The sequence below is a fragment of the Tarenaya hassleriana genome, unplaced genomic scaffold (assembly GCF_000463585.1).
Source record: "Tarenaya hassleriana unplaced genomic scaffold, ASM46358v1 Cleome26, whole genome shotgun sequence".
NCBI classification, from domain to species: domain Eukaryota; kingdom Viridiplantae; phylum Streptophyta; class Magnoliopsida; order Brassicales; family Cleomaceae; genus Tarenaya; species Tarenaya hassleriana.
The window spans coordinates 1,100,256-1,112,139 of record NW_010965869.1 but is presented as its reverse complement, the minus strand read 5'-3'; the positions used below and the strand labels follow the sequence as shown (position 1 = coordinate 1,112,139).

General features: G+C 43.6%; 1 protein-coding gene across 3 annotated transcripts; it reads right to left on the bottom strand.

The window, feature by feature from the left end:
• Positions 1-7,740: 7,740 nt before the first annotated feature.
• Positions 7,741-11,878, bottom strand: LOC104816838 (pectin acetylesterase 2). 3 transcript variants are annotated; one of them, XM_010545825.2, is made up of 13 exons: positions 10,430-11,878; positions 9,973-10,193; positions 9,763-9,845; positions 9,536-9,665; positions 9,346-9,419; positions 9,176-9,262; positions 8,991-9,115; positions 8,832-8,892; positions 8,702-8,755; positions 8,531-8,608; positions 8,299-8,404; positions 8,036-8,181; positions 7,741-7,945 (listed from the first exon to the last, which is right to left on the bottom strand). In XM_010545825.2, exons 2-13 carry the CDS (start codon positions 10,181-10,183, stop codon positions 7,832-7,834), a joined length of 1,269 nt encoding a protein of 422 aa, XP_010544127.1. In that variant the 5' UTR covers positions 10,184-10,193; positions 10,430-11,878; the 3' UTR covers positions 7,741-7,831. The 3 variants fall into 3 exon arrangements, with proteins under 3 accessions (XP_010544127.1, XP_010544126.1, XP_010544128.1); XM_010545826.2 differs by having other exon boundaries at positions 7,843-7,935; XM_010545824.1 differs by lacking the exon at positions 10,430-11,878 and having other exon boundaries at positions 9,973-10,201.
• Positions 11,879-11,884: the final 6 nt, after the last annotated feature.

Below are 11,884 nucleotides of genomic sequence, written 5' to 3'. Positions count from 1 at the left end.
ACCCCCCCCCGCCCCCGCCCCCGCCTGCTGCTCCACCGGCGGCAAGGCCGGAAGGAGGTTTCCCACCCCCACCACCGATGCCTGCACCTCCAAGGATTCCAGAGCAAGTTATTGTGGACTACTTGCCATTCGTCAAGGAACTCCGAGCTTTGGGCACTCCGGAGTTTGAGGGTTCTCTTAGCCCAGAGGCAGCAGAGGACTGGATGATCAAGATCACCCACCACTTCAACTACATCAGGTGCCCGCTGGGGTACCGCACTGAGTTAGCAAGCCATCATCTGGCTGGCGCAGCTCGCCATTGGTGGGAGGAAGTTGTACGTGAGGCTCCCGCAGGACATCAATTCTCGTGGGAAGAGTTCCGGGCAGAGTTCCAGCAGAAGTACTATAGGAGGCAAGATCAGAGTCACCGTATTACGGAATTCCTTCGCCTCGAACAGGGTAACATGACTGTTCGAGAGTACGAAGCGGAATTCAACCGACTACTGAAGTATGGAGGCCACCTAGTGCCAACCGAGGAGTACAAGATCCAGAAATTCATTGCTGGGTTATGTGCTTCACTCAGGAGAATGATCGAGTGTCATGAGTACCCTACGTTGAGTCGGTATATCAACCAACTCGACAAGGTGGAACGCAGCGAGAAGGAGAGGATGGAAGCAAAGAGACAAGACCGTGGTCCCTACAGGAGAGTGCCAATCAACCGTCCCCCGGTGAGAGTTGGACAGACGAGTCAACCCCGCGACAAGGGGAAGGCTCCGGCGTATCGCCCCACGACCCCGACTCAGCCAATACAGTATAGGAGGCCATGTGCTAAGTGTGGTCGAGACCATACTGGACCCTGTGAAAACACCATGGCGTGCTACCGTTGCGGTTAACCAGGGCATTTTGCTGCGAGATGCACTGCGAACATAGCTCCTCAGACCAACAACAAGCCACCGCGTCCAGCACAGGGGAGATCGGGTGTTGCTCCTAGAGTTTATGCTCTCACAGCTGAGGAGGATGTTCAGGAGGAGGCCTACACTGTGGAGGAGCCATTTGCTGCAGAGCCATTGACCACCTACGAGGCCACTGATGAAGAGTATCTGGAGGAGGCTGATGTTGCCGCTATCACAGGTATCATTTGCATACATGATGTTGCATGCGTCACTTTGTTTGACACAGGAGCTACACATAGCTTCTTGAGTGAGAAAAAAACAGGAGAGTTGTCAATCATGGAGATCGATACAACTACACCTTTTATGGTGTGTACACCTGCGGGACAGACTCTTCCAGTACAGGGGATTTTGCATTGCATGCCCTTGACTATCTGTGGGAGGATGTTGACTGCAGATCTCATCGTCGTACCTATACGGGGTTACGACTTAATACTGGGAATGGATTGGTTGTCGAAGCACCAAGCCCAGATTGACTGTCGCCAGCGAACTATTTGGTTCACTGAGGAGAGCGGAGGATTCGAGTTCATTGGGAACAGGTCACGGAAGGTGTATCCCATTATATCAGCTCTGAAGGCTAACAAGATGATCGAGAAAGGAAATGAAGCCTTCCTGGTTGTAATCACAGCAACCGAAGAAGCAGAGGCAAGGCTGGAAGATACTGCTGTGGTTCGGGAATTTTCCGATGTGTTTCCTGATGAACTACCAGGACTACCACCAAAATGGGAGGTAGACTTCTCCATTGAGGTTGTGCCAGGAACAGAGCCAATATCTAAAACTCCCTATCGGATGGCTCCGAAAGAGATGGCAGAACTGAAAAAGCAGTTGAACGAATTAATGGAGACAGGATTCATCCGACCGAGTGTATCACCGTGGGGAGCACCGGTGTTATTTGTGAAGAAGAAGGATGGTAGTATGCGACTCTGCATCGACTACCGAGGCCTGAACCAGGTGACCATCAAGAATCGGTATCCCTTGCCGAGAATTGATGAGCTGCTTGATCAATTGCAAGGAGCGAAGTGGTTTTCTAAGATCGACCTACGTTCTGGGTATTATCAGATCCGTGTAAAGCCTGAGGATATTCAGAAGACTGCCTTTCGAACTAGGTACGGTCATTTCGAATTCGTGGTCATGCCATTTGGTTTGACGAATGCCCCAGCAGTCTTCATGCAATTAATGCACCGCGTGTTCATGGATTATCTCGATGAGTTCGTCATAATCTTTATTGACGATCTCTTGATATATTCACCGAACCAGCAGACGCATGAAGAACACCTACGGAAGATCTTATGGCGATTGCGGGATAATCAATTATACGCTAAATTCAGCAAGTGTGGTTTTTGGTTGCAAGAAATCGGATTCCTTGGTCACGTCGTTTCGACACAAGGTATCCAGGTTGATCCAGCAAAGATCGAGGCAGTAATGGATTGGAAGACGCCCACTAATGCGACCGAAATTCGAAGCTTCTTGGGCTTAGCAGGTTATTACCGCCGTTTCGTAGAAGGATTCGCTAAACTGGCAAAGCCAATGACGAAGTTGACGGGAAAGAATGTACGCTTCGAATGGACGGAGGATTGCGAAAGGAGTTTCATGGAACTAAAGAAGAGGTTGACCACTGCACCCATTTTGGCATTACCTCGCCCAGGTGTTCCGTATGATGTGTACACGGATGCATCGAGGCAAGGATTGGGCTGTGTTTTAATGCAAGAAGGACATGTGATAGCGTATGCATCCAGACAGTTGAAAAGACACGAAGAGAACTATCCGACTCATGATCTGGAACTAGCCGCGATAATCCACGCTCTGAAAATTTGGAGATCTTATCTTTATGGTGAAAAGGTTAAACTCAACACCGATCACAAGAGTTTAACCCATGTCATCTCGCAGAAAGATTTGAACCTCCGACAACGACGTTGGCTAGAACTTATGGCTGATTATGACCTGGAAATTGCTTACCATCCGGGTAAAGCAAATGTTGTGGCCGATGCATTAAGTCGGAAGAAGATACTGTCTGCTATCAGAGTACTGTCCTCATCACAGGAGAATATAGCAGAGTTGTCAGCTATATTGGGTCATTTGATAGTTGCAGGGGACGAACAGTTCTCAGATCTGAGAACACGGGTAATTTCAGAACAGCGCAATGATCCAGAACTCATGAAGTACATACAGGAGATTGAACGATATCGTGAGAAAGGATATCAGTTGGATGATGTACAGGCATTGAGACTGCATAACCGGCTTTGTGTACCGAGTAATAATGAGCTAAGACGGGAAATCTTGCAACGGAGTGCCGAGTGAGATTATCTCTGACAGAGATCCTCGCTTTACTTCAAGACTATGGAAGGCTATACAGGATGCATTGGGAACGAAGCTGAAGATGAGTACGGCATATCACCCACAGACGGATGGGCAGTCGGAACGAACCATCCAAACGCTGGAAGATATGTTGAGAGCGTGTATATTGGATTGGGGAATTCCGTGGGATCGACACCTGATGTTGTGCGAATTTGCGTACAACAACAGTTTCCATGCTAGTATCGGTATGCCACCTTATGAGGCGATGTATGGACGACCTTGTAAGACTCCACTATGTTGGACGGAAATCGGAGAACGACGAAATTTTGGGCCTGAAATTGCGGAGGAAACGACTGAGGTTATCCGAAATATCAAGGTTAACCTGAAGGTCGCACAAGATCGTCAAAAGTCTTATGCAGACAAAAAGAGGCGGGATTTCCAACTAGAAGTGGGCGATCAAGTATTTCTAGGGTACAGACAATTCGAGGACATGCAAGGTTCGGTAAAACGGGGAAGCTCAAACCTCGTTATATTGGACCGTATCCAGTAATTGGAAAAGTGGGAGCAGTGGCAGATCGAGTGGAGTTACCGGCAGAACTCGGCAACATACACAATGTATTCTACGTGTCCATGTTACGGAAATATGTGGCAGATCCATCCCACATTTTACGGCCGCAGGAGATTGAGGTCACCCACGATGTTCACTTTCGAGATGAGCCGTTGCAAATCGTGGACTACAAGATGAAGCAGTTGCGGAATAAGGAGATTCCCTTAGTCAAAGTCTTGTGGCGAAGTCAAGGAGTCTCCGACATGACTTGGGAACTGGAAAAGGAGATGCGCGATCATTACCCCCACCTATTTGGTATGTAACTTTCAACTTTAGTTCGTTCGAATTCGAGGACGAATTCATTTTTAAGGGGGGTAGTTTGTAATAACCCATAAATTTAATTATTATTATTATTTTTAAATATATATATACACACACATATATAAAATTCTCTATACTCTAACCGATAAAGAACGACGTGAATTGTTTGGTTTACAATTAGGATTTATATTTATATATATATATATATATATATAACATCACATAACATAAGCGCCTATATATGTAACGTCTAAACTTTATTACATAAAATAAACTATGTATGGATCAAAGGTATAACATATATATATATATATGTATATATATATAATACTAATAATAATGAATAAAAAAATAAAGATGGAATACACGTTACTACTTATCCAAAACACTAGCAATTATTACTCTAGCAAAGACACATATAAACCTAAGTCTAAAAATCTTCCACATACGCCAAGAGAATTGAACTTTACATAGATTATTATTGACACGTACCTAGTCTAGTAATTGTCTGAACATGCCACAAACATATAAAGATTGTTTGATTATCTTTGGATAAAATAATCCTCTAATAATTATTGCATGCAAATAAATATTTTCCTATGTCCTTCTCAATTTCGACATTTCTTCTTTCTCCGATACAAACCAACAAAGAGAGAGGAAACAAACTAATCCATCTCATCAAAAAAAATATATATATATGTGTGTATATACTAATATTCTAATAAACGGGAATTGAAAACATGAATCACTGTAAGCACGCAGCAATCACAATCAAGTCCGTACGACAAGTCGGCCGTACGACAAGTCGCAGGACAGAGTCCGTCAAATCGTCTCTACGCGCACCATGCGTAGGTAAGTACTCCCCATGTGCATAGCACAACCACCTCTCTCCTCGGAATCCATCTACTCCTCAACCACTCAGAATCCGGCATAAGTATCTTTTTATTTCTCCGCCCGAACACATCTCCCCACCCTAGCATCGATGTCACCTCTCGATGCTAGGCGTGTCCCCGCTCCGACATTGATGTCACCATTACCCTTTTGTTTTCAATAAATTCCAAAACTCATAAGTCAATCTGATTAAACTCTCACTTTTAGACATAATATTGAGTTGATCATACGCAAACGTGTCCTTAGGTGGTAAATAACTTGGAGGTGCAAAGAGGAAATAACATCGAAGGCTTAAACATAAAAGTTTTAAGGTGAGTGAATTTGAGTTTAATTCGGAAGTCTATTAACATGGGGTTTTGGGTTTTGAGTGTTTCATGATTGATTGATGGTTGATTCATATTGTAACTGAAATAAGAATTTTTGTGAATTACCCGTAACAAATCATGTGTGCTGGTGTAAATTTGGTGAAAAAGTGAAAAATGTAAAATATACCGAAAATACGGGTCAGACCGGACCCCACGTAGTCTGGACCCAAAATTAATAATAGGTAAGGTTAAAAACCACGGGATGAACCGAACTGGTTATCCGGGCGGACCAGGACCAGCTAAGTCATACCGGAGGTACAATACGGTAGTATGAATGAAAAGACTGAAAGAAAATATATAAAGAAATATAAAATACTACACAAGCGGAAATGCATGTATAGTAAATAAACTATATAAATGCATGTGATCAGGGTAGCTGGCATGGCACTAGCGTTAATTCGGAAGGGTTCGGATTAACGTTTAGCGCGTGATTGTAGAAACGAACGTTTGTGAATGATGGCACGATGTTTGCGAGATTGTGTCCCATCTACGGGCCATCCGATCCGGGTCGGATGCCACCCATATGGGATATAATTGTAAATGTGGTGATAATGTAATCGCGCCAACGTCCGAACGACAGGACGGTTATGGGCACCCCGATGACTTGCGTGGATAGCCGATCGTAGTCGGTACTATTGCGTGACGAGGAACACACGGTTTTTAGAACCGCGCCAACGTATCCGTTAGCGACGGAGCGGACCCCGGGATATGAGTATCCCGAGGATGAGGGCATCACACATACCTGAGATTCGGGCGGATTGTGGTCCCCCGAGGAGGTGGTACGGACTTACTCTGCCAGGTTCGGGCCCGAACCTGACAAGTATTTCCGCGGCGGACGGTCGGCGAGGGAGAGTTGCAGCGATTGGCTCTCTCGTTATAGTCGACGGCGTCGGTTGTAGCCGACGTCAGGTGAACTCCGGTATTGAGAGGTGACATCAATGCCGGAGCGGGGACACGCCTAGCATCGAGAGGTGACATCGATGCTAGGGTGGGGAGATGTGTTCGGGCGGAGAAAATAAAAAGATACTTATGCCGGATTCCGAGTGTGTGCGGAGTAGATGGAATCCGAGGAGAGAGGTGGTTGTGCTACGCACATGGGGAGTACCTACCTACGCATGGTGCGCGTAGAGACGATTTGACGGACTCTGTCCTGCGACTTGTCGTACGGCCGACTTGTCGTACGGACTTGATTGTGATTGCTGCGTGCTTACAGTGATTCATGTTTTCAATTCCCGTTTATTAGAATATTAGTATATACACACATATATATATATGTTTGTGCTTTCCCTGGCACCATGAGAATGGAACTCCGGGTTACGCCCGAGTTCACTCTCTAAGCAATTAGCTTAGGACGTTGTTACGCAACGTTTCAGGTCGTGAGCAGCAGTAGTCGAGGAGCGGACATCGAAGACTGTGGTGACCTGCCGTGTGATCATGTATAATTATTCTCTACGGTACATTTACGTTTTCGGGGAACGGTTTGTGTTATATCGGTGGTAGACTTTTATGGTTTGTAATAATGTGATACTACCACTGTGTATGTATAATTATAACTGGAATAATGTACCGTATATGTATGTAAGAAAGTTTCTTCCGCTGAACTCTAAAAATAAAAGTTTTAAATTCCCGCGGATTTTTGGAAGTGCGATTTTTATTTTACTTGTCCATGTGGCGCAACTCGTATTGCGAGATACGGGTTTCGGGTGTTACACCCACCGGTTTCGATCTTCCTTCGCCCTGAGTAACCCTCCAAGTCCTCTAGAGGGGTTGATGACACCCCTTCAATTTTTGTCTCCATATATTATTATTAAGATAAAATATCATAAAAAAAACCTTTAATCATCTAAAAGACATATAAAAAATTAACTAGAAATTAAAATAAGATGAATCTAAATGTAAATACAATAGAATATCATAGTTAGTTTACTTGCTAACATATTTTTCTACAAAGGTCTATGATTTGATAGATTTTTAATAAAAACATGTGTGTATAGAATGTACCTAAAATATACTTAAACAAAACAATAATAGGATGAAAAAAAATTACAAATACAAATTGAATGTCTTGTTTGGCAATTTATAAAAATTACAGAACTATCCTCTACGAGCACATTTTGAATTAGCAACAGCCCGAGAAGCCCATCATCATATTTTTCCCGAGATGATTTTTCCCTGAATTACTTCCTCTATTTTTTTTGGGTCCAAATTATTGATTTTTAAAAATAATATTCAATCAATTTTTACAATTATGCGTTATTGGATTTGATTCAAATAAAAATGTCCACCTATATAGTGCATAATAAATGAAAGCAAAGGATAAAAGGAGTTGGTTTGCTCATGCAAATCAAAGCGCCAACTGCTCTCTTCTTTTTTTTGTTATCTTGTTATTTCCTTCAAATAAAAATGGCTGTCATGCTTTGCATTATGTAATAGTAATAATTTAGTAAATCAACATTTCATGCAAAAAAAAAAAAAAAAAAAAATTAGGAAGATTTGAAGACCAAATTGTGGCAGGTCTTGTCACAAGGGTAAGCACAATCTATCAGCTTTCCTCCTCCCCTTCCAAAGTACCAATCTCCAACTGCTACTGCAATCCCCTGTAATTTTTTTTTCCACATAAAACAAATACACACATATATATATATATATATATCAATATATATATCACCTGCTAACGATTTCGGTACCTTATTTCTAACGGCAGGAGAATTCTTGTCGAACCATGTATCATGTCTCTCGGTCTGGCAATGAGCGAAGCAAGAATTTATGAACACGCCGTTCTGCCTCGACGCCGCGACGCCCTTTACCGCATTCAGAATCCGGATCCTGAAACCTTTTTTTTACTCGAAAGAAAAACACCAGTCTTTGTTTTTAGTATGCAGCTCGAGAAAGAAGCGTGATTTCGAAGAATTTCATCGTTATTTCAGATAAGACATGAGGGGGATCCCACCTTGCAGGAACTGGATCTGAGACGAGTTGCACTTGGCGTAGTTCAATCTACAGTCATGCCAGTAACCTCTTGGATCGGCAGTGGGTGGAGCTAAGCTCTCTTGGATCTGCAACGATGTAAAAATACCGAGACGGAAGTTACAGTCTCGGAGCCATAAAGCTCTTACCAGAACAGAAAGCATTCGATGTTTTGTATCGAGAAGATGACGAAAAAGGCCGAAAACACAGATTACCTGCCACGAATCATACGCTGTGTTGAGAATAAACAGCGGGGTTTTGATCTGGTTGATTATGTTTTGAGGGAAAAAGCACTGAAACGATGGAATCATAAGAGTAAGAATACGTATTTTTGTTCTTCGGTCAGGATTTGAGATAGCCGAAAGGAATAAGAGAAAGATGAATACCGAAGTTGGATCGAGACGAAGGGTACAGGCCCGAGGGAGGGTGGCTTCCAAACCCTGTAACGTTTAAGAGAAATTCTGTATCAAATCCTCAAACCGAAAGGGTTTTGCTTTGATATTTTCTGGGGTTTACCTGCAATTTTACCACGCCTTCGTACATACGCCTAAGAGAACGACCACCCGAGACATCGATGCTTCATTTTTGACGGAGAGATTAACAATCAGTACGGTTACCACAGAAACGACAAAAAAAAACACACGAAGGAAGCTCGGATGATAAACTATCACTCACCTGTCGAGGAACAAGCCAGCGTCGCTGAGGCATTTCACTTTGGTAGTAAGAGGAAACAAACTTCTGAAATCATCGCAGCGTAAAATGGCTGCAAGTCCTCCGGCCGAGCATCCAGAGAGAAGAGCCTAATATACGTTTTAACATTAGCTAAACAAAAGGCGGATTAAGCGAAACATTTATCTTACCTGCTTGGCCTGACTCATTCCCTGTGCCATCAATTCTTCCATAGCAGCAAACCATATACGCTTTCCTCTAAATTGAAGTTGTGCGGCCTGAAAAACACGTTTTTTTTAATCGAACAGGACGATACGACAGTCACGATTAATGTTAAAGCACGGAGATTTTGGTTTCCAACCTTGTTTTCGCTGTCCCCACTGAACGACCCTCCATCACAATACCGGACCTTCACTCTATTCCAGTTGAAGAAATCTATGACAACATTTCATCGGCCGGAACAGAAACAGACGACATTTTCAGCGCAAAGAATTGGCCAAGAGACAAAATATCTCATCAGATGTTTCGGAATATGGAACTCAGAGAAAGACCTGGGTTATCGGAAGCTCTATCGCTTAGAATTCCCGTGAAAGGTATCTCCTTTTCCATGTAAGAGGAGGATCCACGGCGGGTTTTTTTACGGTACACGCAGTTTCTAATGGTATCACACCATCCACCTCCCTGCCATCACAATGTGTTCAACGGTCATGCCATATGCTATGTTACGCTAATGTGACTACATATGAAGCAGAGAATCTTCTTATGTTCGAAACGAAACCTCCAACTGAACAAGCCAGTTGTTTGCTCCCGAACCGTATCCGCGGTGCAAATGGTATCCGGGCAGAGTTCCATCTAGACATACTGCAAGCAAGGAAGATGTCCGATCAGAAGATTGATAACGTTATCGTTTGGACGAACGCAAGGACGGATTTGATGGAGAACCATACATGACAGAACAATCAAAGATAGGAAATTATAGAGAATTTACAGGCTCCTTTAGCAGCAGCGCCTCTAACGAGAGTGAGCCCCACCATTGGGAACTTAGCTTCAGAGAAAACATCACCGTTTGTCTGAAACAGTTCTGTCCCATTGAATTCCACAAAACCCACCATTTCATCGAAATCCACGGACCCATTTGCGGAAACGTCGAAGAAAATCAGTCCCACGAGACTCAGAGCCCACAGCAACTTGTGTCCCATTTCCCTCTTCCTGAACATGATGAACAGGCAATGCAATTCAGAATACCAAAAGGCGTAGAAGGTTAAAACGATGCAGAAAGAGTTGTGGTATTAATGAAGAAAATCTTGAGGTTTAATTATGGACATAAGATTTTAATAACCAATCTTAGGGGATATTCAACAGAATAGTTAGTTGACAAACTTAGAGAGGAAAAAAAAAAGATTCCAGATCAAGATCTTGCCGAAAGCAAAATCATAAACAATTACCTGAGATTTCAGAATGGCACAGGCAGGTTGCATGAGCTTAGAGCTGACCAAAAACTCTCCTTATTCGCACCTTAATCTGCGGCCTAAACCATTTCCATGATTAGATTCTTTTTCTTTTTTGTTAAATTGTGTTTAGATTCTCCGGAAACTGCCATATTTTTTTGTCCTTTTTTGGTTTATTGCACCATTTGGACATATGTGCAAGATTTTCTTTCTTTCTTTCCCATCACCATCAATGGCTCCTTTTCTGTGCATAACGTCTTCATCTTCACTCAGTCGCCATTGCCACTTGTTTCAAGTTCTCACGACTCAAAAGTCTGCAACTTTCAATTTGGGTTTAGCCACAAAATCGATAATCAACACTTGTCCTAATCCTTTCCCCATGTGTTGGTCGAAAGCTGATTCGGATTCTGTCGGAATTCGGAGATGTGTGCGAGACGCGGAAATGGTACTGAAATTGCTGCGAAAGGATGCAACGGCATGAAATGATCACGTATGATCCATGCACGTGTCTCTTCATCAATGGTCTCCAGAACAATCCTTCAGTCCTTCAATGGCGTCAAGAACCCATCGATGCAGGCTTGGAACTCCATCATCCGTGGCTTCGCTCTCTCCTCTTTCGTTTCGTTTCCTCCATTTCTCGACCTGACATCCTCAGTTTCTCCTTCGTTCTCAAAGCCGGCGCTGTTCCCAAGTGTCTGGAGCTTCGCCCTTCCATTATCCGACATGGGTTTTAGCTCTGATACTGTTGTCTACGCTAGTTTTTTTGCGAAGTTATGCTGTGAATGGACACATCGAAGCTGCGGCAATGGTGTTCGACGAAATGCGTCTAAGAGACTTGCATACATAATCAAGCGTTATGTACATTGGCATGTCAAACGAGGGAATCGCCGTTGACGATTACACGCTCGCTCCTCTGTTGTCCTTCAAGTGGGTTTATAGAACATGGGACTTGAGCTTCACAGAATTGCGCCGAAGCTGCATCAATGGCGTTCGATGTCATGCCACCGCATTTCCTCAATTTGTTGTGGGGTTGATAAGAATGTGGAAACTGGAGAAGTAGCCATGGAGAAGTTGGTGCAGCTTGGGGGGCATTGCGTGCTAATGGCTTCCAATCCACATATGCTGTGTAACTAACGATGCAAAAGGTATATCCAGAATGAGGAAGCGAATACGAAGCTGGGGAGTAAGAACAAAGTCCTGGTTGGAGCGGGATTGAGATCAGTCGTGAAATTCACAAAGTGCATTCAGAGTGGGCAAAGATATACTTGGAATTGCAGGAAGTGATCCATCTAGCAAAACTGACTTGGCCGCTTTCCGTCTGATCCGTGAGTTTGGTATCCGAAATTTTGGATACTCGCCCACCAGCGACGACGATAAAATCTGACCTTTGGATTTGAGTTCCGATTTCATCGGTCGTAACCCGTATCCATGCATGAGAGGGTGAGGCATGGG